The sequence below is a fragment of the Merops nubicus genome, unplaced genomic scaffold (assembly GCF_000691845.1).
Source record: "Merops nubicus isolate BGI_N331 unplaced genomic scaffold, ASM69184v1 scaffold15863, whole genome shotgun sequence".
NCBI lineage: Eukaryota > Metazoa > Chordata > Aves > Coraciiformes > Meropidae > Merops > Merops nubicus.
In genome coordinates, this window is record NW_008599724.1 from 1 (window position 1) to 27,863 (window position 27,863).

The 27,863-nt window shown below is 41.9% G+C and overlaps 1 protein-coding gene across 1 annotated transcript in view; it reads left to right on the plus strand.

The window, feature by feature from the left end:
* Positions 1–3,615: 3,615 nt before the first annotated feature.
* The window catches only part of LOC103770239 (disheveled-associated activator of morphogenesis 2-like), a gene marked incomplete at its 5' end in the record, with an annotated part of 36,448 nt that continues 12,200 nt past the window's right edge, over positions 3,616–27,863 (plus strand). Inside the window, 8 exons of the mRNA XM_008937494.1 lie at positions 3,616–3,768; positions 9,774–9,880; positions 18,714–18,798; positions 20,363–20,469; positions 21,191–21,279; positions 22,094–22,262; positions 24,034–24,141; positions 25,395–25,455. Coding sequence (XP_008935742.1) covers positions 3,616–3,768; positions 9,774–9,880; positions 18,714–18,798; positions 20,363–20,469; positions 21,191–21,279; positions 22,094–22,262; positions 24,034–24,141; positions 25,395–25,455 — 879 coding nt within the window. The remainder of the gene's footprint in view (positions 3,769–9,773; positions 9,881–18,713; positions 18,799–20,362; positions 20,470–21,190; positions 21,280–22,093; positions 22,263–24,033; positions 24,142–25,394; positions 25,456–27,863) is intronic.

Sequence of the window (27,863 nt, forward strand, 5' to 3'; positions counted from 1 at the left end):
ACATATATATATATATGTAAAAAGTTATTGATGATTCTGATTTCTGGAACTTTCTTCCTAAAGTAGCCTGAGGATCATGGCAAGCAATGATGCAGGACTGCTGCCAGAAATTCAAAATTAATGGAAAGATTTCTACAAAACCTCAGTGTGAAGCTTCTCACGATAGGCCTTGGTGGTGCCTAGCCCTACAGTGTGATCAAAGAGCTGTCTCAATTAACAAACATGCCAGAAACACAAGTTTTGCTCAAAGTGGATTTTTTCTTACACTAAGGAAAGGATCTGATATCAAGAGAAAAAAAAATAAAAAATGGACTTTGTTCATTCCCTTTTTCAGCTTCATAGTGGAATTGTGAATTAGAATTTTAAGTTGCTTCACTTTTTGATGGTAAATACTTTACAAATATTAATCTACTAATGGGCAGGATTGCCTGCTCCAGTATTTGCAGGACACTCATATTTTCTATGGTTTCTCTGGACCTGCAGGACAAACAAAAGGCTTTTCCAAAGTTCTGTAAGTTTTCACTCATGCTGTGAGGTTATTGAGGCATAATGGACTTCGGTGGCTTGCAGAGTATCACTATTTATCTTTCAAGGTAAATAAAATCATCTGTTAAATGTAGCAGAGCACAGTTTGATATGATTTGTAGCTCCATGAAACACTGTCATTCTCTAATGTTAGTAGGTCTTTTAGCAGATTTGGCTTCATTGCAAAGGTGAAGTAACATAACTGCAGCAGCTATAGTGAATAAACTGTTAAATGCAACATACCAAAAACTCAGGTTGGTGGAGCAAATACCTTGTCAATATTTCTTCTGATAAGAAGATGTTTCCTTACCTTGAATGTACTATCATTTTCTAGAGGACGCTGGGAAATGTCGTTCACAGGATTTGTTTCTCAAAGGGGCCAAGTATTTGCAAAGCAGAGGAACCACAGATCTTTGAAAGCTTATAGAATGAATAAATGAATTAATGAATGAATGAATAAATAAATAAATAAATGTCAGGAGAAAAGCATGTTACAGATAGTGTGACCTCTCTTGATGCTTTTTTTTTTTTTTAAGGGGTGAGAAAAAAAGAAAGAAGGAATAATTTACTTTAAATTGTTATTTAGGGACCATAATTTTTTTTTTTATGGTGCTGAGGGAATCATTTATCATAACAAGCACAGTATGCAAGTCTGTTTCTCTTGAAATGCTCCGTTTCTCTGGCTGATGACAAGGAACTATCAGCCAGTTAATCCATAACTGAGTAGCAAAATCTCAGCGTAGGAAATTATCTGGCAGCAACACGAGTTTGCAAGGGCAGAGCTTGGGGTGGAAATAGAAGGAAGAGCTCCACTGCAAGTTTTTTGTTTTGTGTAACAAGGGTTTTTTTATGCCTCTGCCTGCCCCACATTTTTCCTTGACTGGACTAGGCTGTTTGGATTTTAAGCACTAAAATTGGGTTTCTTGGGTCAAAGTTCTGTTTGTGCACACCATTGCAATAGGCACTACTTTGGAGTTTGTCTTTCTGCTACAAGTATCACACAAAACATCCTGTACAGGACTCGATTCAACCTGAGTCTTAGAATGAATCTGAATAGAAACAGGAGTCATTTATACTCCCTTGTTTGTTTGGGTTTTTATCTGGGAAAGTGTGGATGAGAACTACTCTCTGCAATCCCTTCATGTGTCTCAGAACTGCGTGTTCTGACACCTCTGTAATTCATTTTGACCAGCTCCTTCTGCAGCACAATTTTAATGTTCTTGCCATTTATGGGGAACTTCACTCCCCTGAGAGTTCTGCAGCCAGACAGGTAGATGGGTAAGACTCTCATGAGTAGCTGTCTCTTGAGCCACATCGAGCCTTCTGCCAAACACACCATACAGCTGTTTGGCATCCTCAGGGCTCTATCCTGATGATGACACTAGGGACTGCTCCTGAAGTCATGTCCACTGGCTCCTGTCAAGAAATATTCTTCCATTTCAGCATCTGATGGGACAATCTGAAAGAGTGAGGAACTTGGAGAACTGCTCTACTGTTCAAATACATCCTTTGGGATTTGTAATTCAAGGTTTATAAGGCCAGCCTAGAAATTGAATGAGAATGAACACTCTGCCTGGATGCTTCTGGCTAAGATTTGCAGTAGAGTCCAGGGTTAAGATAAAATAAAAATTAACTTTGACTCCTATTCCTTTGGCTGAGATGAGGCTTCCAAACTTTTGTCATGTTACAGTCATGGGTCATGATGTTTTTCTTACTGTGGAAAGAAGAGCCACACTGGTTGCAAGGAAGGATACAGTGATACTTACTGGTGAGCCTGTTCAGGGATGGGTGCTGCTCCCATCTAGTATATGCTCACATGTAAACAGCACTGCAGCCAGCCACCCCTCCTTGCCCTCAGGCACTCACAGGCTGCCTCTGGATGGAGGGTGTTGATTTTCCTCCACAGTGTCTGCTCTGCCAGGAATTTCCTCCAGAACACTTCACACCCTTATTTCCTCCTCATTTCATCCTCCCATCAGGTTTTTTCCTTGCTTCTTGAGCCTTGTGGCTTAGCACATTCCCCTCATTATTTTGATGATGTGTATGGGAAGTGAAGCCTGTTCCTAATTAGTTTTGAAAATGAAGTGTTAATGCACTTTGCTGTGTAGGTAAAAGTAGGTGCTTCAGAGCTGGACCTGTGAGAGCTTTGTAGCTATTGCTCACTGTTCCTGTCTTCTCAGTGCTCCCCATTCTTATGGCTTTTCCTTAGTGCTTTTTTGCTTGTTTGTTTGTTTTTGGTTTTGTTTTGGTTTTTTGGGTTGGGTTGGGATTTTTTTGAATCTCTTCTGTCCATTTTCTTTTAATCCACAACCTCCTTAATTTTCCAGTTAATAAAATAAATGTACATTTCATTAACTAAGCAAACTGAAAGGCAGTGTTGTCAGGTGTGAAGAGCAAGTTTTCCTTTTCTGAATGAATAATTGCCCAAAGCTCATCCTACACAGCATCCACCTTAACAGTCAGTCGGAAGGAGAAGGTAGTTCAATCGTTGTGTCCACTTTGCCAGCAAGGACACCTATCCTGAGAACATCAGCAGGAGAGCCCAAGGCTGCCTCCTAGTTTAGGATGACTGCTGAATAGGTAATTCATGTGTTACAAGAGCTTATTTGATCTAGAGTTGGCAGACAGCAAAGTTGGAGGAGGAGCCTGTGCCTGTCTTCCTCCATGTTACTAATCTGCCAGACATCTAGGATGCCCTGGCATCTGGATAATGTATCATGTAGGTTGTGAAGATTTTGAGTTAATGTGAGTGATGCTCTTGTCGGAGATCTGGGTGTAGTTTGTTTCTGTCTGAGTCCACAAAGGACTCATGTAGACAGGGGACATCATGCAATAGGAAACAATTAGACTTCAAAGACTCAGAGCCTGAAAACGAAACAAAATCTTAAACTATTTCCACAGGCAAGCAGAATGAAAACAGCAAACCCTTTGGGCTTTACAACAGAGCCTGGCAAAATTTACACAAGGGAGATGTGTCTAGGGTTTGTCATACATCAGTGCCATTCCTAAGGTTTTTTCTCATGATGGTAATGCTTCTTTCAGCATGACCAGTCATTGTGCTAAACAGATGGCCACTCTGATGAGATTTAGCTAAAAGCTTTTAATGTCTTTTTAAAATGTGACCTTTTATTTCAGGAGAGGATCCATGGCACAATCTGGAATGAGATTGATGACTTAAAGGCATTCAAGGTGTTGGATCTAGAAGATTTTGAAAAGATGTTCTCCGCATATCAGAGACACCAGGTAAGGGTGAACTCTTCCACATCTTCTCTTCCTTGGAATTCTGGAGAAGGAAGGAACACGTAACAATTATTTGGGCCCTTGTCCACCTGCAGTCAGGCTGCATCATTTGTTTCTCTACCACTGTTCAAAAAATCACAAGACTAGAAGAAGTGGGGAGGGCATATAGGGCAGAGTATAACCTTCTGTTATCAACGTAGTTTGTTCTAATGGGCAGCTTTCAGAGACAGCAGCTCCCAACAGGTAGTACTCTATTTGTTCTCAGCAGCCACTGGCTTCCAAAAGCTCCTGAGCTTTACAGTCATGCTTGATATCCATCTTTCTATTTATCCCATTCATCCAAAGAAAAGTTTGTAGTTGCCTGAGCAACTACACTGAGCAAGGTGATTGAATTAGCTGTCTCTCACATTGTCTATTTTTTGTCTTAAACAGCCAACTGATCCATGTGGCTAGGTGACAAACTGTCTGAATTGCAGATTATAACAGAGATTTCCCTCCTCTTTTTCTTGGAAAGCAAGTCACCTTGCATCTGTCTATCTCCACTGAAAGAGATTTAGAAGAAGATCCATTATACTTGCACTCCCTGAACTCCCCCAGCTTTCCTTTTCTTTTGGAATATGTTTGGAGAGATTCAATCATTTGTACTCTGCAGAACTGGGCCACTTCTCTGAAGTTTTAGGAAAAGGCACAGACATGATTGCCATAAGCAGCCTGTATGATTAAGCCTTACAGTGATGATGATTACTTCATTAACTTACTCAATACCTTAAAATTAACAAACCAACCCCTTGTTTTTGGACTTTCCACCTGTTTCCATCTCTCTCTCTCATTTTTCTATCTAATACAAAAAACACAATGAAGAACTCTTCTGATTTACTGGCTCACAGCCACATGGATAAGTATCCCAACCTGAACTGTGAACAATGTGGTTTCCCATTGCATGATGAGATTTCATTTCTCGTTCTGCTCCTGCAAATAGCTGTTGCTGTTTCAGTGGGTATCTCTCTCTTTCTGTGAATCCCACTCCCTGAAACAAGAACTTAGTTCATAGAAGGAAAGAAAGGCACATGAAACTTCAGTGCTGTTACCAGACTGGATTTAGACTGTGAGCCAATGCCTTACAGTTGGTGGTGAGCTCCCAGTTGTCTTGCAAGTGGCCAGACTGTCACCTGTGGGCATGAGTAGCCATTGCAGCATCAAGGTGTTTCAGGGACAAAAATTGCAGCTTTCTCACAAGAAATTACCTTGCAAATCTTTACTGGGCCCTAAAGTCTAAAGCCAAAGCTGTCCTGGTCTGATGACTCTCAGTTAAAATCATAAATATGATTGTTACCAATCACTGAAAAGCAGCCTGGCCTGTTTGACCACAAACTAACCTGACCCTTGCCTCTGCCTACTGGAATGGAGCATTCATCTCAGAGTGACCTCCATGGATCTCAGAACAGTTCTCTTCCATCCTCACTAAACACACTTTATGACAGTGGCTCCAAACACTAAAGTATGACTTATGTGTGCTACTTGTATTTTTGTGTAGTTATGTGTGTTGCTGCCCTTCCAGATTTCATTGAGGGGTTTGGTTTTTTCTTTTCCTTAAACTTTCCATTGTTATTACTATACATGGTACTTCCTTTTTCATCCATATTCATCCCAATGGGAACTGGATGCCAATCAACAAGGGCAAGGTTTTTTGGTGTCTTTTTTTTTTGAAGACCAGGCAACCAAAATTGCTTTTGAATCAAAAGCTTACGAGAACTTTTCCTGTTGATTCACACTTAGTCTTTTCTCCTCTTTTATTTCTGGAAATACTCCACTCTGGCCGAGTATGTGTTTACCCGGGCTTGTGACTTTTAAACTTCATCCAAATGTCTGTAAAGAAAAATGTCAATGCAAAGCCCTGCTCTTCTCCATCTGAAATGTTGAATACAGATAAAGACATTCCTTTCTTTGCTGTTATTAACAGGATCTTCATGTTTTTTTCCAGTTTCATTTACATTAAACAGCTTTTCTTTCTTCTTTTTTTTTTAATGGTGAGGGATCTCTTCTCCTCTCTCAAGCCCAGTGTATCATTTTTGGTGGCTATGGTGGAAAATAGAATTGTCCAGTGTGCAGAACGCTGGACCAAGAATTCTTAGATCTGCCTTTTGACCTTGCCTCAGTCTTAGTGTGTAATACTGACCAGTGTATCTGGTGTTTTCTTGGAGCATGGAAAACATTGTGAAATAGCTGGTACCTGTCACCTAGTAGTGCTGTACAGGTTCTTTGGTGGTTACAGAGTGCTGTCAAAATACTTGGCTATAAGTTGTTAAAGGCTATAGTGTGCTGTTGAAACAAGTTGTTCCTAATAATATCAAACTGTGCCTGGCTGTCAGGAGAGGAGAACTGACCCTCAAGTTTTAACCTTGGCACTTCTTTCAGTAAGGCTCCGGACTAGATTTGTAAAGGTATTTAAGCATTATCCTAGTTAATGTTTCATGACATAAGAGATTTATGCTTTGGGGACTGGATTTATTCATTTCAGGAAAGACCTAGAATTCTTAGTTCCCCAACATCTGCTGACTTAAAATATGCAAAGAAATGCTGAAATACCTTTGAACCATCTGGGCCAGTATTACTTGCTAAGCATTTTATTCTCTTTAGAAAACAGTGTGTGTCTAAGTTCAGCTGCCTTGTTAAACTTGATATCTTTCTCTGTGACTAATTTTTGGCATGTTTCCTTCTTCGTTATTTGCGGCTGCTGCCTGCATAGGACCTGCTAACTAACCCCTCCTCCTGTAAGCAGGTGAGTATCATTGTCTGCCTCCTGATCCTCTTGCAGTGTGTAGGAAGATGAAGTCCTGCATCATGCTGTTGTGGGGTCATGACTCATCTCATGCTTCTCGTTCCTATGCCCTTGCACCTCTGCTTTCTGGGTGGGGAAGGTGGTACAAAAAATTCTTTCAGTTGTATTAGCTCTGCAGTAGGAAGCAGTCCCTGTTCTTTCACTTAGCTATAACCTCACTGTGGTTTCTGCTTGGTGTCTGTGGTCCCCTTTTTGATGATCCTTAGGAAAAAAAGACCAGGGGCAAAGTAGAATGTGAACATTAACTCTTCCTTAGCCAAAGTAATAGTCTCTCCAGTGGGAGAACAAAACAGGCTCTCAGGGAACTTTCATTCCCACTGTTCCCATCTGTGGTCCATCTGCTTTGGACAGTACTGAAATCTCCAGAGGTATTCACGAGCCATAGACTTTCTGATAAAGAAAATCTTTTTTTCTGTAGAATTAGAAGGCAGTTTTGTTGGGCAGAAGGATTTGTGCCAGCTGAGGAGCAGAAGGGTTGGACTGGAGCAAAGCTTACTTCATTTCATACTGCTGAAACCCTCAGAAAGTTCACCGAAAGACTGAATGGTGTTTAGATGAAGTAGAGATATCAGACTGCCTGCATGACTTCAAACTGACTACCTCTCAATTTATTCAACACCTTAAGCAAAATTCTTGGCCACACTTTTGGGAAGAGCAATGCTCACAGGTGATGGTTGTTCAGATGTCATCACAAGTGCCTCTGGTGGCTTCAGAATAAACTCATCCTCACCATGAGTGCTCAGGGGACTGTATTTGGAATGTCTAGTCTGGACCTCTGCTACTGGGTGGGGCTGATACATGACTCTAGGCAATTAAATGGGTTTTGTTATGGCAGCCTGCACCATAAAACAAGTCAACATGGTAGGAATATGTCCCTAAAGTATCAATAATTACTAAAACTTAGTATGCTGCCATGGTACCAGACCACAGGTTCTGCAGCTAACCAAACCCAAGCTGTATTTGAAACAGGGCATCAATATGATGAACACATTCCACACACCATCCTAGCAGTGAAATTTTAGTTGATTTGTGAAATTGCAATTAAAATCTCAAATCTGAAATAAATCTTTGAAGCATGTAATCTAATGTCATTCCAGATGGAAAGTTGGTAAAGAATGATGGGATAAAACGTAGAGATCTTGTCTTTCAGGTTGACAACTCCAATGATTCTTGCTTTTTGTGCTTGGCCTATCTCACACAAGCTAGTCACTACTGCCCTATTACTTTCCTCTGTGTCTAAGAAAACGCAGACAGTCCAAATGCAATCTGTTTTCCTTCAGCTAGTCTTGCAATATGGCTTTAGTAAAACCTGAGGCTTCATCTGGTTTTGCTTACACACAACTCCAAGTATCTATAAATATCTCTCTCCTCAATATCAGTTGAAGAGAATATATTTTTAGATGAGACTAACCTCATTCCTTATGACCAAGGAGTGGGCCACATCTGATTAGTTCAAGTTATTAATCTGTGTTTAACCTTGTGAGTTGGAAAATTGGAAATGGCATGGAGAATATTATATCAATCCATGCTGCACAGCTTCAGGGAAAGCCATCTAAACCCTCAACCTGCATACACAGCCAAACCCTGAAACAATTTGGGTTTTTTCCTTTGAATGGGTGATCTTCCAGATTACACTGCAGGTGCCCTGTTTTTTTGGTATTGTTAGTTATTTTCCCAGAAATAATTAACTTGCCCAATGCCCAGTTTTTTCCTTTTCCTGGATACACAGTTTGATGTATCAAGTAATGTTGCAATTTTTTTTTTTCAGCCAAGCTAGACACTGTTTTGCACATCCAGAGTGTCTTCAGCTGGTTCATTGTACCTCCTTATAAAAGCCACTTAATATTGGTGGTGGCACATTTGGACATGGTTGTATGAAACTTTTGTATACGCAGGAGCAACACAGGCTCCTTGTACCTGATTCTACCCAGAACTCAAATGACAGCTAGCAATATGAATCTAAAGTTTACATTTAACTCTCAAATACTTGGATGCCAAAATCTCATGCTGATATAAATAAGCCTTGAGCTGCAGCACGCTGAGTCCTGGGATTGAGTTATGGGAAGCACTGTTGTATGCTTGCTGTGATCTTACACCTTTCCCTGGGTATCTGCTGCTAACCACTCTCAGAGACAGGACACTGTCTGAGGTGGGCTTTCTGACCTGACTCACATTGCTTGCTGTCATGTCCTAAGAAAGAAGCCATGTTGCTAATTTGATGGGTGCATTCAAAGCTAGATTATACTGGTAAATCTCAAGGCATGACAATATGGATATCATGGAAAGGCATTTTTGAAGAGGCTCTAGCAGCAGTTGGCTGGGAGAATAAAACCTGTCCTGTTTCCAAGTCCCTCTTCTCTGCCATAACTACAGAGCTATTATCCAGGATTAACACCTTTTATCATTACCTCTACTTCCCTTTAAGGAATGGTGTTAAAAGATACTCATAGTACAGAAAGCTAATCTCTGGAAGTGAGGCAATACCCATGGCTCTGGTGTGCAGGTGGGACAAGGAGGCAGAGACTTCTGGATGGTCAGACTGGGTTTGCAAATAGTTTCTCTTTGTGTGCTGTGACAAACATTTTGGATGGGGCTTTTCCAGGTTTTTTTCCAGGTGACGAGTTTGGCAATGGGGATATACAGAGAACTTTGATAAAGGGTGGTATCTATACAACTAAAAGTATTAATTAATTTTTAAAAAAGAGGCTATTTCAGATGTAGATGCTGACCATTTAGTAAGAAAAATGCCATCTTGCCCTGCTGTTTGCATCTCTCATGTATAATATGGTTTGGACTGGCCCAGTGGCAGCCTTAAGAGATGATGGAAGGAATTTTCCTGATTGTGTTGCAGCTTTTCAAGAATGCTGTGTAACCCCTGCAGGAGGCATCTGCTGAATAATAACATAACTGTTGGTTCAGTAAGTCAAATAGGTCAGAATTAGGTCCAGTATTTGGAATCAAAGCTGGTCTCATAGGTGATAATGAATTAATTTTGTCTAGTAATACAGGGTCTGCCTACATGTTTTCTGCCCTTCTTGTCTCCTTTTTTCACCATGTGGGTGGGTTCTCCCAGGTTGGGATGGGTGTTCATTGCACTCAGCTAAGTCTGTCAGTCTTGAGTGAGAAACATAATACTGACTGTTTTCCCTCCCTTTTGAATCATATGCAGAAAGAGATGGGTTCAACAGAAGACCTGTACCTCTCCACACGAAAGGTGAAAGAGCTCTCTGTGATTGACGGCCGGAGGGCCCAGAATTGTGTCATTCTTCTTTCCAAGTAAGTGTGCTAAACCTTAGCTCACAGGGTATTCCATGGTCAGTGTAGAAACAAAAGGGGATGGGATTAAGCTAATGGACATGTTTGTTTTCCCAACTAGATCTGCTGCCTAATAGTTGCAGAGCTTCAGAGAAACCCCTCTTGCAGTGTCAAGAAAGCACATGTCTCTCTGAAGTATTAGCTCATTTAATAACATAGGCACACACATTTTGTTCATTAAACAGACACACCCCAGGATGTATCTGAAGACTCATTACCAAAACTTTGGTAGATGAAAGCAGTGCTTGTACTTCACTCTAAATGATATGTCCCCCACAAATGTCACTTGTCTCTGTTCTGTATGTCTCTTTCTAAACCTTGCTCTGCGTGTCTCCCTGGAACACAGCAGAGCTGATAGTCATGTTCATCTTTGCCATTTTTGACTCTTAAGTGAGAAGACTGATAAATGTAAGAAGGTGTATTCAAGAATTAGGTCTTGTATTTGCAAATTACATTTTGGAAGCCAGGAGTTAGTGGCTTTTGTATGTTCCTGCAATGACTGCTGCCTTCAGATACAGAGCCATCATGGCCCTCTATATGCTTTTCATGTCTTTCTACCAACATGAGTACTAGGCTCGATGTCTGTTGCTAAATACCAAATTTGTGCAGATACTGATCCAGCTGAGAAAGCTGCCTTTCCTACCATAAGAGGGACAGCAGGGCTGGAGACAGAACCTGGGACATCTGTGGCAGTGCTGAGCAATAAAACTCTTTCATTGACCAGTAGAAAATGCAGGTTTGTGTGGATGTGACTGCTTATCTGCTCTAGCAAGCTAACAGTTAAAAGCAAATTTGCAACCAGACCACCAGTACTGGAGTGAGTTCTTTCCATTGCATAGTGAAACCCATGGAGGCCCTCATTATGCTACTTATGTGGCATTAGCCTCCATGTCAGCAGGACCCCCACCATCCAAACCAGCAAGGAGGGAAAGTTTACATTTCTCTCTCTGCAGCAGTTGCCAACACATGTCTTTGCTGGTGTTGGCAGCTGACTGCAGGCTGGGGCAGAGGAATGGGGAGGCATAAGGGCAACAGGATTTTCATGCTGTTTGACAGCCCTGCTAGATTGTGTCTGGAGGTCAGATTAACTCACGTAAGCAGGTGGAATGTTTCCTAGAAGTGGTAATATAAAGTGTGCAGTTGGCTGGGCTGAGGGCGATCCAGGAAGCTGGTCTGTGGCTTGATATGATGCTAGATATTTATTTGTTAAAATCTTCTCTCTCCAAAACAAAAGCAGTGTGGATGGCAGTGGTACACGTTTTTTACCATTCATCTCTTCTGCCTTGCACGTCTGGCCCATTCTTACCTGTAAGGGTTCTTCTCTAAATGATGAGAGAGAAAAAGAGCAGCCTCTGTGGTTTGTCTTCCCTTCTGCTGCCTCCAGCAAAGTGGCACTGAAGCATGAACCTCACACTTCAGGGTACATAGTGTATGTTTGCTCCAGGTGTGCCATGGAGCCAGTCCACCTCAAGCTGCTAGTCTGCACTCAAACCAGAGATGAAAAGCTGTACTCTGTGACTGTCAGCTTCTCCTCTAGGAAACACCCTGGTCTCATTGTCAGTAGGCCTAGCATGGATGAAAGAGATTTGGAGACTGAGCTCACTGTCACTAAGGAGTGTGCCAGTTTTTATTGTGCCCTGGTAACTTTGCTGTGCTGCGCTATGGGCAACACCAGTCACCAGAGCTACCACCAGCTTAGATTGTTTGATGCTTGTAACAGATAGTGTTATACCCAGGATAACAGAAATATTTTACAGCTTGGCCCAGGATTCCTATTCCTCCCAAAACTTGCCTTTTAAATGCAACTAGAAATGCAAAAATCTTTAGGAACTAAAACGTCATCTCTACAGTCATGCCTTTTTTTGTGCTCTTTGGGCTTATATGGTTCTATTATTAAAGACAGCAACTGGGAGGATTAGTTGCAAACAATAATGAAAGGGGTTTATGACCCCATTGCAGATTTTTTCCTAACCTCACTTCTTCATCCTTTAGGTTAAGCCCTGAAGGAAAGACACTCCCAGCCAAATCATCCCTGGCTGCTGGTCATCATGCCCTTATTGCTCCTACAGTGCACCTTGCACATGTGTGCACATGGGTGTGCACACACGTGGAATGAGAGGGGGTTTAAAACTGGTGACAAACAAAGAGAGTTTGTGCAACCCTGAGCTGCAGCCCCAGCTTTCAGGTTGCCACACTATCTGCCAACAGCTGTTTCCAATTGACTCTTACTGTGCATATATCCCTGTAGTTTATTCCCCCTTTGTTTACACTAAACTGTCGTGTCCTTTAAAGTAAAATAGCTGCATGGGTTGGGTTTTCTTTCCCTTCACTACTCAAATGTTTTTGTTTTACTAACACTGTGTTAGAAGGGGTCAGGCAGAGATCATATTTCATATGGTCCAACATGCCAAAACCTAGCTCTTCTTTCACAGCGAGGCATGATAGACTGAAAAGAGATGAAAATTGAATTGCTAGCTGATTTTTGCTGACAGTTAACAGATTTGTAAACCTTCCTTCCTGTTCTCATCTCTATTTGCATTTAAAAAAAGCTCTGTTTCAACTACCTGGTAGCAGCATCTTTCAGTTTTCCTGCAGTGGAAGGATGTAATTGCCCTTGTTGAATGCAGTCTGATGGATCCAAACTGAAGCTCTGTCCTATAAGCCAACTGTAAAGGTTTGAATAGATCATTTTATCTCACAGTATTTCCAGTAGGCCATAATTCAACCAGGACATGGAACCATCTGTCTGTGGTGAGTCCAGATGCCCACAAGCTTCAAATCTGGCTTTCTTAATGGTGTTTCCAACATACAGTTATTTCTGTCACACTGGAAATCTGCTATCCCTTATGAATTTCCTGATGTCTTCAGTTTCCACAAAGCTGGAGATTTACTGTCAGACTTGTGTGGTCTGGAAGAGTCATCCCAGATCCCTGTGTTTCCTTGCATTCACCTAGCAGCTGGAAAAGCCTCTGACCTCTCTCACCACTATGTCTTCTCCCTGCCACCATTACTTAAGTAATGGGTAGTGGTTTTGCTACTCTAATGTTTTTATTGTACCATACCTTTAAATGTTCTTGCAGAACATTAAATGGTCCTTGCAGAACATGCCTAAGACATGTGTTGCTTACTGTCTTGCTCTCTGAAATCCTCTGGAGAGGTCCAGTTCTATGAGGCACGTTGCTAAGAAGAAGGCTGAACATATACTTATGGAACTTTTTTGTGCAAGTTATTTTGCATGAATTCCAGCAAAATCATTGTGTCAGTGTTCTTCTGAGATGTGTTTGCTATTCCTGTGGCCCAGCTAGTCAGCAGTAACCCCCTCAAGAGGCTGGAAACAGTAGGAGCACTAGCAAAACATCACAAACCCCTAGTAGCAGGAGGCAGAATCTGACTACAAAAAAAAAATATTTTAAAATGTGAATATAACAGTAGATAGATACTAGGAGGCAGCTTTACCAAATATATGTGGCTTTCATGATTGTCAATTCAAACATCTATCAATAGGAGAGAAGAAAAGGGACTTGAGCAGCATTTCCAACAAGAATACTAAAGAGGCCAAGTATTTCTCTCACATAGCTCAGTGCTTCTAAACCCATTCAGTTCAGACACGAAGAGAACAAGTTATTCAGCCAATGTTAGTCTCCATGGACAGTCCCCATGTGCCTTTCTGCCATGTGACAATAGAGTGTTCACCCTTATTTCAAGGTAGATAACAAGCAGTATGATATTTTGAGATACAGATCATATCTTGATACAGAAACAGCTCGTGGACTCAGCAGTTCAGTTCCTCAGTGTGCTGTCTGGAAAAACACTAGCTAAGAAACAGTGCCTCTTGGGTTCCTGGAGAGATTTTCTGGTTTTAAGTTAATGTCCACAATGAATGGCTTCACCCACTATTCTGAGTATTATGAGTATGGAGTATGAACTCCAAGGTTAAATTGAATATGTCAGTTGATGGGCTGTCAACTGTCTTAGATCACAACTAGGAACCAGTAGGTAGGGTGTGATAAAAGATGAATCACTGCCTTACGAATATGTCACTGGAATTTGGGATTCCCTGCTTTGCTCTGCTTGGCTCAGGAAGATGCCCATTCACAGATCCTTCTTGGTAGGAAATTGAGTATTGGGATGCAGAGTAGCTCAGTCACTCATGAGCTTTGCTGAAGGAAGAAAAGCCTGTTTCTTTATCTGCCTGGCAACATACTTTTGCAGTGAAGTGCTGAAGGATTTTTTTTCCCAGCATGTTGATATAAAGGTGTAATATATACCTGGTAAAATGTCCCAGCTGTTGTCCCCAAAATGTTAAAGCACTGTTGTCTTCAGTGACGAGATGAGTTGGCAACTGAGGTAAGAGGATGTGAAAAGAGAGGCTTCATCTTTCTGTCTCCTGAGTGAATGTGCAGTTAGACCAGCCTGACTTCTGAGAGCGGGGAAACATCTCCTTTTCCTGCCTTTATGGGGTAGTGACAGTGAGCATTCCCAACATGTAGATATTTAACAGCCTGAAGCTTGGCAGTTGCACAGAGCTTTGGGAGACCTCAGGAGTTAGAGGAGGCTTCTGTCCCAGTCACAGAGCTCGGGAGTGCGTTCACCAGCAGCTGGTGTGACGTGAGCTGTGGAGACGGAGAATTCTGCAATCGGCAAAATCTAAGATTTAGCTAAGCTCTAAAAACTGTCCTTAGCTACGTATCAGTCACTGTCACAGCTACTACTGTTGGCAGCTTTTGGAAAATCTAAGATTTAGCTAAGCTCTAACTGTCCTTAGGATGCAGCTACGTATCAGTCACTGTCACAGCTACTACTGTTGGCAGCTTTTGGATGTACTATGGCTCAGTTCAGTTTGAAGTAGAAGAAGGCCTCGATATACGATAAAAAGTCCCCTCCTCCTTTGGTAAAAGGAAGAGTGGAGTTACGATCTCTGTGGTGTGGGAGCTTAATGTAGCTGCAGCAAAATGCCAGGTTCTCTGGTAGTAGGCAAGCATGCTTCTTTCTCTAAAACTAAGCAAGATTCAAGGAACAAGCCCATGAAGTAACTCACTTTTTCCTCTGAGGGGGAGATGGTTAATGAGCGACGAGTATTCTACTTTGATCCATGGGAGGGAGGGAAGGAGGGGGGAGGTTACTATGAGTTAAATCAATGGGTATATTTAGGGAGTTAAAATGAGCGAGCACTAGATGTCTGTAAGGGAAGTTGATGTAAAACTGCAACGTCTCCCAGGCATGTTCAGAGTCAGGCTGCCGGCTTTCTCCAAGAGGATGAAACAATAAACCACTTGATGTCTGCAAGTGAAGCTGGTGTTAAATCAGCCGAGGTGTCCTGGGGAGATTAGTGATGAATTACTCTGCAGAGTCAATAGAGATTATTTATGAAGCCGGAGGGGATAGAGGGAGGCAGGCTAAGTACCATATCAGAAGTTATTTGGTACTTGTTGAGCTTTAACATTGCTTGAAGATGACTCAAGCAGTTGGACTTTCATTTGCTGCCACCAGATGTATGGGTGAGCGAAGAAGGAGGGAGTATTCTCACTAAAGATCCTTTTCCTTCCTCATCTGACCAGAGTCAGGCTGCCGTTGAACAAAACCAGCCAATGTCTGTGATATGAATGAATGTGCAGCAGCTGAGGAAAGGGGCATTGTGTTTTCTTCTGCTTACATTTACTTCCTGAGTTCTGATGCCAGGATCAGTGATTTGGTGAAGTGTAAGGCAGAGGGAATAGAGTTTGAATCGTATGCTGTTCCGAATTGAGTTGTCTCTAGCAGCTGGAGGAAGAGTGCCCAGATCTGCCAAGCTTGTAAGAAAGTCATTGTAGACTTGCCAATAGATACCGAAATGTAATTTCCGTAGTGTAAATTTTGGGCCCATAATTCCACTTTAATTTGCTGTCTGTCCCATATGAGTTTTAGGCTCTGAGGGATGCCTCTATTTGGTTCTAAATGGAAAGATTTTATGCATCTGCTTCAGGTTCCTCTTTAATCAGTTCACCTGTTTCTGTTTAAAAGCAGCACATCTGTTTCCCATTACTGCTGGCCATCTCTAAGATCTACTGCATGGCTGGGTATGAGTTTGAAAAAACAAGAAGAATCACTTGATTAACAATCCTTTGGCCAGTTATTCAGCCGGTTTTCAAGTGGGCAGATCTCTTGTTTGTGCTGTTGATGCTTACAGCTCTTGAAAAGTGTCCTGTCCCAGAAGAAGAACAAGCCCACTTTGGAAGAGTAAGAGGGTTTTGCTGTCAATCCTTCTGTACGTGTAGTTGGATTGGTAGTAATCTGGGATGCACACCTGCAGGCACCAGGGCCTGGTTACAGGCCTGTAAGTGACCAAGTTAAACAGCTTCTCGGCAGGGGCCTGGCAAGCTTTCTGCTGCTCTCTACTGTGGGCTAAACCATTCCAGCCAGATGTTTTTCTGCTGATGGCAGGGCACAGAATCGTCCAAGAAATCAAAGTGTTTGTATAACTCTCTGTCCTCAGGGCTTTCAATTATTTTTGAACCGAAGATGTTTTCAAGTGTATTTAGAGCTGATGAATGGCAGCAAACATAGGAGCTTGGAGTCTGAAGTCCTCAGGCTTCTGGACAGAACAACAGGATTAGCAATAGCGCACATTACACCTTCTGTTGTGTTGGTGTACCTCAGACCTGTCTATTTGGTCCTGTTTGCTGCATACCCAAACACACACAGAGATCCTTGAACTGTGTAATGACCTGGTCAGCACAGTAATTGCTTGAGTTATCTGCACAGAAAACTCATGAAACTTGCTCTCATTCTTTTTATCCTCAGTGAAAGTAGCAACAAAACAATAACCACTCTGGTGTTCATGGGTTGGTTTATTGTGTTCCTTCTGACAGACTGTGTGTCTGTGTTACAAGAGAGAGCTAATCTGTGGAGTCCTGGTTCTGGAAAAGGTGAAGTACTCTCTGAAGGAAAACTAACCAACAAAATGTAGCACTTTAAAAACTGCAGGCACCAAATTGTCTGGGTATGTGTATAGGTGTCTGCTAGGAGCCAGGCCCATACCCACCAGTATGCTTCTCAGCCATCATGTGGTCACATGGTTTGATCAGCTCAGGATCACACAACCATTGACTTCACAATTCAGGATTATTAAAGCCAAAAGAAACCTTTCAATTTTCTGATTGAGACTGTAGAGTTTTATGCAGAACCCCAGGTACTGAGGTTTGTTGTCTTGATCCCAAGTCAAATTTATGAACTAAAGTAAAAACTTTCCAACCTTTTCATTGTAAAACTTCTAATCCTTACTTCATATCCAACCATAGCCCAATTATGTAGGTTTTCTGGAAATTCAGTAGCTTTATCTTACTTAATTGGTCTCAGTTTCCCCTCCTTGTCAAAAGTAGATGAGATGACCAGCTATGAACAGGGTGAGAGTGATTAGTTCAGAGGTGTAATTTTTAAAACTTTTGAATGTCTGCTGATTCATATTTTAGTTTCCAGCTGTTTGTTATATTGGGCAATATTAAAATCTTTTCAGTTTCTTAGATTTAGTAATATTTCCTGTCTGTAAAAATAAAGCTCTTTCTTTTGCTTTTACCTAGTTCCAAAAATATGATTCTATCCAAATGGCAATAGGAATGTGAAATTTCAACATGGAATTTCTTAGTACTGAAGACAAAAACATTCTGCCTCATGCATCAGCCTGTCTCTCGTTTATATGTGCATTTTCTCTTTCTGTTGTTAATTAATCATACTGATTGTATAAGGTCCATGGAGACTGCAGACTTCAGTCCTCAAATATTTCTTTTCACACTTTCCTATTTCAGTCCCCAAATTGAGATTTTTTTTTTGGGGGGATAGACTTTCTTTTATGGTTCATTTGATCCTCCCCTACTCTCCTGAAGTGACTGATGAGGGTGCCATGGATAGGGGGTGGTGGGGTAAAATTTGTCTCTTGTGCATTTTTTTATTGACATTTGCACTGAGAGCCATCAAGTTCATTTCATGTGAGCTATCAAAAAACTTCTCAATAATCAGAAATTTTGACTCCTCCTGGTCTGCCCTGGATTTCAAGTGGAGACCTCGAGAGGTTTTTTAATTAATTCTGTAATTTTGTTGAATTAAAATGATTAATTCAATCATCTTGTTGTAACTGATGATCCCTACTCATTGCGCAAATATGGAGAGGAGTAGGTGGGAAGGAGAATGTAGTAGTTTTTATACCTCAGATAATATTAATAAGCTCTTATTTTCACAGCTTGTTTCGTATTGGGTATGGATCTATAGATCTAACTGTGGATACATAGATGCTGTCAATGCTTTCTTCAATTGTGACTGCTGACAGAGTGAATTTACCTAGCACAACCAGTCTTCTCACAAGAAACACTTTTCTCAAATCTGTAAAAGAAAGATGTCCCATTACTTGTTACTCTGGGAGATGCTTTAATATTCATAAGCTAGGGTGTTACAAGGGCTCACAGTCGCTTACAAGTCACATCAATTTGAGAGATTTTACTTTAGTAAAAGAACTTGATGAGGGAGGTATCTCAAGGGGGAAGGGGGAGAATTTGATCTATGAGGACCTGATTGTTCTTCATCACCATCTAATTTTTTATGTGTGTTTGATTAGCTGAAGAGGATAAAAATATATGATCTATAAAATCTCTGCCTTTTGGACTGATTGGTTCATCTTGCTGAATACTCTAGAATAGCAGTGTCCAAGTAGAGCTTCCTATGGTTCTTTTGTGCCTTTATAGTGCAGCTTTTCAGGCTTCCTACTTTCTGAATTGTCAGTCACTTAAACTCTGCTCTAATGGTACAATGTTGATGCTATTGAAAGGCTGAAGCTGACTAATGAAGAAATCAGACAAGCAATCTTGAAGATGGATGAACAAGAAGACCTCGCAAAAGATATGCTTGAGCAGGTGAGTAAGATTGCAGTCAGATATATCTTATTCTTAAGTCCTTCACTGCCTTTTTTACACCTCAGGTTAGTGGAGCTGTACCTGGGAACATGAGAAAAATATTTTTCCCAATGCTGTCAGATATACCTCCCTTGTATAACTCTATTTGTATCAGATTGACTTCATAACAATTTTCTCTCCTCGATGCAAACTATGCATGATTACAGATGGTATGAGGGTTCCTTTCATGTCCTCTCTTCTCCCCTGTGGCTTTCCTATAATTTTTCCCATCTCTTCTTTATAATGCTCATTATTTTTTTGTTGCTGTTGTTCTTTTATCTTTTTTGGTTTTTTGTTTGTTTGTTTTTTGTTTCCTTAATCTCCCTTCTCTTTCTGCAGCTTGTTCATTGGGAAGTGCCAGGAACCAGGCCATGTAGGTCAACAGTTAGAGCTGGGACTGGAAGGAATCTCACATTTTAATTAGAATGGTTATAAAGGGAGTCAGGGACTTCTGTCCCTTTCAGTTGGTTCACCACATAGTTTGTGAGGAAAATGAACAACAACAACAACAAAAATTAAACTGCTACTGGCCAATTTCTCTCATTTTTAGAAAGTGAAAGATGATGCGTTGACCAAAGATGAGTGTGATGAAGTTCCTTAGGAGTGTGCAAAATGTTATAATTGTGGACTGCCTGACAAATGTGATTCCTTCCTTCTGTGCAGGCACAGCATTTAATTGTGCATAAAAAGCTTTTCCATTTTGGAAATTTATAGCCTGCTTGTCATGTTATCTGAGTGCTCACAGCTGCTCTAGAAGTCACTGCAATTTTCTGGTGCTCCACACCTTTAAATATCACATTTTTGGGGAGCGGGATAAAATATTAAAAAGTAGTAAAAAGCAAAGTGCTTGATGTGCCTTCTGAGCAGTTTTTGTGGGTGTGCACTGAGGCTGTGTGCATGGCAATATTTATAACCATACTAAAGCATAACTACCACCAGATATGTCAAAAATCCATCAAAGTATGAGCTTTTAAGGTCAGCATATGAATAGGAGCTAGTGTCAGACACATATCCAGTCGCTTGGCTATTGTTTATTGTTCCAGCAGAGCTGGGCAGATCTGAGAGAGATAGATGAGGCTTTGTTTGTACTCTAGGATAGGCACGATGGGCACTTCACACTGAGTGGGGACACATCCTGCTCTTGTTTGCACCAATCTAAACTCCAAGCAGTGCTGTGGGAATCCAAGTTCTCTCTGTACTTCCCCTTGGGTAAGCTGCAGTAGCGTTTGGCCTTTAGGATTTAGAAATAGGAAATTCCCCGTAGAATTAAAAATTAATCTAATGGGGTCAGTGAGGGATAAAGACAGAACCACGAGCAAAGGTTTAAAGAAGGTCAGTTTTGTAGCCCCAGCTGGACTTTTTTGAAGTTGCAGTCACATGGCTGAGGCAGTGTAATGCTTCCACATGGCAGCAAAGCAAACTGAGGGCCCTCTCTCTCCGTCGGGGTTTGTTTGTGCCTCTCTGTCCATCTCTCCTCTCCCCTGGGTCTCTCACCTCGGTGTCTGGCTTGTGTCTGTCTCTCCAGCTGCTGAAGTTCGTTCCCGAGAAGAGCGACACCGACCTGTTGGAGGAGCATAAGCACGAAATCGAGCGCATGGCCCGGGCGGATCGTTTCCTCTTCGAGATGAGCAGGTCTGGTGGATACATCATGGGAAAGTGCATGGGGGGCTGCCTGGAAGCAGCTGTTATTGTTATTGAGAATGGATCATCTGGCGCTGAGGGGGAATGTGCTGGAGGTTGTGGGCCAGCATTATACCCTGCCTTTGCCAGAAGCCCACAATTGTTACAAATGTTTCCATTCATTACACAAAGTTTTTATTGACGATAAGCACGCTCTGTGCTGTCATTTAAGGACCAGTCCCCTGATGACAAGCAGAAATCTGCCTCCTCTGCCTAAACTTGTTCATACAAAAAGGAATTCAGACCCAGCTATCAGATGCAGTGTAGCCAGGGGTCAGGATTTCACACAGATCCCTTTTTCCATTCAGCTATCCCACCTTCCCATCCTCTGATATGCTCTCTTGTTCTAACTTTGCTACACCCCCAATCAGGTAAAACATCTTGTTCTGCTAGTTGAGATGCAGGTCGCATCTCCTGTGACTCTCATATTTTGAGAGTAATGGTAATTCTTCCAGCTCCTATCCACTTGTGATCAAAACATGCCTTGAGGTCCTCCATTTTCATTAACAAGGTGGATTATGTAGTGTTAGATGTTTGAACAATGTCTGTAATCCCATGCATAGGCTGTGTGGGACTCAACATTCAACCATTAGGTTATGTAGGCAGCATACTGGCCCTGGACTTCGAAATACAGTTCTGGTTCAGTCTTGGCCTTTCTCTTCCCTTCATGCAGGATTGACCACTATCAGCAGCGACTGCAAGCATTATTCTTTAAGAAGAAGTTTCCAGAGAGGCTGGCAGAAGCAAAACCAAAAGTGGAAGGTATGGTTAAAGTTTTTGTTATGAGCTGGGTAGAGGGGTAGGGAAGGTCAGCAGTCTTGTCTTCAGAGGAAGTGCCCTTACACATGGGCTATGGGTGTAGAGCCAGTGAGTCCAAGGCATGTCATGTGCTAAGAAATGAATTCTGACACTCTTCTTGCACTGACAGACTTGATAAAGACAGTTTCATGATTGTTACACTGTAAATATGACCTGGCAGAAGTGACAGTGTGCTCCTAGGCTGTGCTGCCGCTGCCAGGAGCTTTCATGACCTTTCAGTGCAGGTCTGCCTTCCCTTCTCACCCTCAAGTCCTTGCACCTTCCTTACTTACCTTGCAGTACCTTAGGATACTTCAAATTATGGGCCCAAGCTTGTTAAAACCAGCTGTCTCAGGACAGTGGTATTCTGAGAATGTTTAACTTCTAATGAAAGGGAGCGTATGATTTCTGTGCCACATCCATGGTGGCCATAGAGAAAAGTTGAGTGTTCTACGCTGTATTTTCAGATGAGCTCAAGCCTTCCCACCCCCAGCCCCATTCTTACTGGCTGTGTTTTTAGAGTGTGAGGTCCAGGAGAACAGCCTTGCTCCTGGGTTCAGGGGAGCATCCTACAGGCTAGATGTAGTGCATCTTCTTTCCAGTTGTCCTGGTTCTAGGTGTGTGGATGAGGAAAGGGTGGTACACACACAGATTGTGTTGCAGCATTTGCTGGGCAATAGTCAGATGGGCATTTTAGGATACTTCAAGTTACTGGCCCAAGAACATTAAGAACAGCTACCATGCAATAACCTGCTCATATTTTTTATCTCTTTTCAAGCCATTCTTCTGGCATCCAAAGAACTCATCCGAAGCAAGCGTTTGAGGCAGCTCCTGGAGGTAGTTCTCGCCTTTGGGAATTACATGAACAAGGGCCAGAGAGGAAGTGCTTATGGCTTCAAAGTCTCCAGCCTGAACAAAATTGCAGACACCAAATCCAGCATAGACAGGTAGGCTAGAGGGCCATAAATGAGTTAGTTACTGTACTGCTGCATCTCTTATCATAGTAATGAATGTAGGTTTTGTTTGTTTTTAGCTCTGTAGAGCATTTGAAATAATGTCTTGTTTGGCATTTAAGTAGTACTTTTCACTCTAAAAGGTCCTACAGCAGTGAAGACCAGCTATTAACACAGCACTCAAATTCTGCTGTTTCTTTGGATAATGCACATCTGTTGTTGGATTGTGTTTCTGCAACACTATGCAAGGATGACAAATTGTAGTATTTCACAGATAACTGAAATAAGTCTGGGGAGGGAGGCGTATTTCTATGGAATTTGCCCTTTACATCAAAGTTTTATGGCCATGGTTTTGCAAAAAAAGAAAGCACAAAAACCTCTGACCGCAGTTTTATGTCTCCTGTGAAACATGTCATATGTTTCTGATGCAAGACTGTCATAAACTGGTTGTCCACCTACACCAATAATGGGACCACAAGGCATAGCTCAGAAAGGTTGAGCCTAGTTGTATCTAGAGCTGTTAAGGAAAACAGCTGGTTTTGGGAAGGTGGAGATTACTATTTATGGACATGGGCTGCAGGTCTTTATGATGCTACTCCATGTTGGTCCTGGAAACCAACATGCCCACACCCCTATGCTGGTCCTGGAAACTCATCTGGCCATGACTGGAGAGTGAATATCACTTTTGGACTCGAGCAGCACTAAGGTTTTCCTTGGAAATCTCCTGTATGGGTTCTTACTAACTTGCACCTTCCCTGACTTGCTGAGACCGTAGTCGTGGTGAAATGGCTTCAGGCTGTGACAGAATGAATAATGGCAGTAAGAAGCCATAGGAAATTCATCCCTACCTAATAGAGTTTGAACTAACAGAGTTCTGTTTTGACTACCATGATGTCCTTTCTGTATTCCAAGGCTAACACTTGTGTAGCTAGTGTTGAACATTTTTTTGCCATAATGTAGTTTGGCTCGATGTTCCATATATTAAATGTCCTGTGCAGATTCTGTTCTCTCACCAGTTCCCTGCTCCCAGGCTCCAGTCTGTGTGAAGCAGTAGCCATCTGCTGTCTTGCTTGTCAGTTAACCACATAGCACCCACCTCCAGTAGCTGTTGTCTCTACGTGCAGTATTCAGTGATGCAAAATTCATCATTTACTTTACGAACTTTTTAAAACTTTATCTCTCACACATCTCGTTTCTATCCACTCCTACTTGAGCTGCTGTTGTAGTCGTGAGCCTGAGCACTACTCACAACTATGGCTGTTTCATTGCTGTAGGAGTTTTCTTTGCAGCTTCTTCCATCTTCAAGAACCTTTTCGTCTTCTTAGTTAACTCTTAGGGTTTTTTTCCCTATCACCTCTGAGAACGACTCACTTCTCCCTTGCAAGTTAACATCACTTCAGTACTATTAGTTGTTTATTCTCTGAAGGATACTGTGTTATGCAATTTGCTTTCCTGTTACACCATCTACACAGATGGATGGAAGCATGCTGGTGCTTCTAAAATAAATCAAGACACAATATACACAATATATTGCTTGATGTTTAGGAAGGGTGGTTCATAAAGGGCTAGTTCATTTCAGCCTGTGATACATTTATTCCCATAGCAGAGCTGCTAACTTGCTGATACTTTATTTGTCTTATCCATTCAAGAACATTTCCTACCCAAACGTTTTTCACCGATTTGTCACAATCCTTCCACCATCCTTTTCCTTCTCACCACCATATTCCTTCTCATTTCTACCTTTTTGGGCTTTTTTTTTTTTTAGGAACATTACACTGTTGCACTACTTAATTATGATCTTTGAAAAGAATTATCCGGATATCCTAGATATTCAGTCTGAGTTGCAGCATCTTCCAGAAGCAGCAAAAGTCAAGTAAGTCCAGTGCTCTCCCTGATTTCTGTTAACTTAATGATCATTGGTTTTTTCAGTGCTGTCTTCTAAACTCATGGCCAGCCTTACAGCTGAAATGCCTTTGCTGACATCCATGATGTTAGTCATATGCAAATCAACAGAGAATTTTCGTCCAAAAACATTTGTAGGTAACTAAATTGACAGCTTTATTCAAATATGCCTGTATCTACTGTATTTCCAAATCAGCCATTGTAACTAGACGGGTTGTTGTTTGCAATTCACTCCCTATATTCTGTGATAGTTCATCTAAGTCACATGCTATTTTTTCTGGATAATTGAAGAAAATACCAGCATTTTTTTCTTTTCAAAGTGCTGCTCAAAAATACCTTTGCATATTATTCACCTAGCTGTGATTCTTTATATAGGGAACTACTCCAGCTAACGAATGACAAATAAAAAAAATAAATGGAAATTCACATTTAAAAGCATTTATTAAGGCTTTAGTGGTGGTTTTGAGATGTAACTACTACTCACCAGATACTTGGAGGAGACGCCTGCTTCCTGACAAATAAATGCTACCTAGTTACCTGGAAATGAAAAGTTGGTGTTTTTTTTTCATACAGGTCCTAGAAAAAAGAAAAACTTCTTGTTTGTATATTACAATCAGAAATTCTGTACAGCACTTGTGTCTAGGGAAGCATGTATTAACATGAACAGAAGGGTTACATACTCAGTTACAGTGTAGGCTTGCAAAGGCTGCCATATGGTAGAAACGCAGATGGAAAAAACAATGTTTGGACTGTAAGGAAGACAAAAATCACATGTAAATGTACTGCTAATGGGATTTAGTTGTTAAATGGTTCAAGAATCATATACAATGAGAGACCCTGGTAATGTGTGTGCTAAAGCTGGAGTCCTTGCTTATCTCTCAACTGATTATTGCAAGCTGGCCATGTGGCATACACTCCTTGATGGAGGGTCAGGCTCAGCTCGCAGGACAGATGTTCTGAGAGCAACCCCCCTCTTCTTCCCAGGAAAATCCCTGTCTTCAGTGTGACCACAGGCGAGCAAGGTCTGCCTCATCTTCTGTCTCATACAAAAGTCAGCACAGAGCATTAACAGATCCCCTTCCCCTCATTTCTAATCATCTGGCGTGGCTGGTGCCAGAGGCCAGATACCAGACTTGATGGGCTGATGGGCTGTTCTGCTGTACAGTTCCTGTATTCCTGTGTAACACTGCTGCTTTTGTTTTATCTGCTCTGTCTCCTGTGCAGCCTGGTAGAGCTGGAGAAGGAAGTCAACAACATAAAGACTGGATTGAAAGCTGTGGAAGCTGTAAGTATCGGAAGGTTTCCAAAGCGCCATAATCAAAATATCTCACTCAGAATCCGGGGCACAATATATTTTATGATAAGAGAAAGTGGGCTTTCTTTTTCTGTTCCTTTCCATTTCATTCCAGAATACATTAACCAAGAAAAAACAAATAAAAGCTTCTCATGTGGAGCTCCTGCTGATGATCTTAGCAGACATAAGCTTAATGAAAAGCTTGTTTGATCTCAGCCTGAGAAATAAAAGGACAGTTTGACAAATGGCATGAACTGAAAGAAGAAATAAAATTCTTGCTCTTTCTTACTGAGGGATAGATGGCTGCTGAGCAAATGTTTCACATGGCTCTTGGAATAGTAATAAACAGGTAGAGCACTGTTATATGCAGTCCTAACCTGTCCTAAGCACTCTTTGGGAAGGCAAAGGAAAAGGTAAACTAGTTAAAGATGAGGGAGCTGAGCTGGGAAGCAAAGCAACAACGGTGGGGTTTTCTCTGCTGTTACTGAAGGGTTTTTAAGCTGGACTTAAGTTACCTGCGTTCAGTTTGTCCTTGGGTGTTGCAGAGCCTTCCCCCTCAACAGAGAAGAGTATGAACAGTGCACTGGTGCAGTTGTATGTACTGAATTATAAGAGTTAACGATGAGGGATGTGTCTAAACACTCCCTGAAGTCACAAGCTCATGTGTCACCTCTGGTTCCTTTACCTGGAAGCCTTTAGTTGGCATGTTGGGTTCATTCCTCAGGAAGGACTCCAGCCTTTCTGAGGCAGGAGAGCACAGAGTGAGACACCATGTTCGGTGGCAGGAGGTAGGAACTCTCATACTTGCCACTTGCTTACACCATTGACATATGTGTGGCTTTGAACAACCCCGTGTGTTTGCCTCCTCTCTGTGAAATGGCAGCTACAAATACCTGCCTCTCACAGGGGCTGATGTGAGAAATGGCAAGTCAGTGTTTGCACAGCAGTTGAAAATGTAAAGATCAAAGCCTAAAGTCACTGTTGTCTCTGTCCCTTAATGTCTCCTGTCATCTGCACAGATAAACAGTTTCTGACCCTCATTCTCTTCCTCTCTCTTTCTGAAAGTATAGGAACAAAATCCTGCATTCAGGTTGGTGTTGGCATCAACAGGTGCTTGCCTGTTGAGTGTACTAGGGCAAGCCTAGTGCTGAGAGACAAGGCAGAGGGCTTCAGAACTCAAGAAGGTCCCTGCCATGTCTAGCTGTTCTTTGCCCTTTCAAACAGGCTTTTTAGCCAGTTTTCAGTGTTCCCCTGTCTTCAGGATGTTTCACCTGTCTTTTTCAATTCCTGTTTAATGCTACTGGAGCATTCCAGATGCACAGCATTCTGTACTGGGACTGCTGGAAAAGGGACCCATTGTTGGGAGTTGCATTGGGTGGTTTCTGTGCAGGGATTACCTATCTACAGGGAACTAACAGAGGACCCTCCAGTCTTTCTCATCCACTACGAGGCAGATGGGGATGACTTCATTTTCCTTTCATGTGGCCTGAGTTTGGTTTGGCTCTAGGGGTAGAGGAAGGGATCTTTGTCCTGCCAGTGGCCCCCAGGCTGTCTGTCTGTCTCCAGCAGTTCATGTAATTAGCCAGTGATCCTCCCATGAAAAACAAATTTTCCAAACCTTATTTCTGGATTGTTGGGGTAAGGGTGGAGGCAGAAATGAGAATGCTGCTGCATACATGGAGTGCTGTGTTTACAAATTAAAAGCACCTATAAAGGGAAGGCTGACATGGAGTTCATGGCATAAATAGAGAACCAGTTTTGGCTGGGACAGACAATTCCCCCTATTGAAATGTGAGTCCTTATTTCTGTTTTGCTTTCTGTGATTGGGTTATTTGTCCTTTTGCCTTTACAGCCAATTTTTCTTCTCTTTCCCATACATGGGTCCAATGGGCAACCTCTCCTTCCCATTCAATCACCATCTTCCTTCCTCAGTCCTCTCCCTGCCATGGTATTTTTTTGTCTGGAGCTGCCAGCACCTCCCAGTCTGCTTGCTCAATTCGTGGTTTTCTGGCGTGTAAAAAGCAGCACTATAGCAACAATAGAAGATCACTGTCAGGTGGAAGGGGGAGGAGGAGAAGGTGTGATTCTTGATTCTCTTCCAATGTGTTCTCACCACAGCCTTGGCTCCAGTGACTGAAAAGTTTCTTCAAGGCCCCTTAAGAACAGAAAGCTAAAAATAGTTTCACAGTCAGATGTTCTTAAAGGTACTACTAACCCTTTGCCTTCCTGGACTTGCAGCTTCTTTGTAAAAATAAGACATATTCATTTTCAAGACATACGTTGCCTTTGTGTAGGCTGCACCCAGAAGGATAGATAAGTAGTTCTTGGTCTTCTCCAAATCAGGAATTGAATTCTGTCAGCAGAGCCCTTCTCTCACATAGCAAAGAGGTCATAACCAC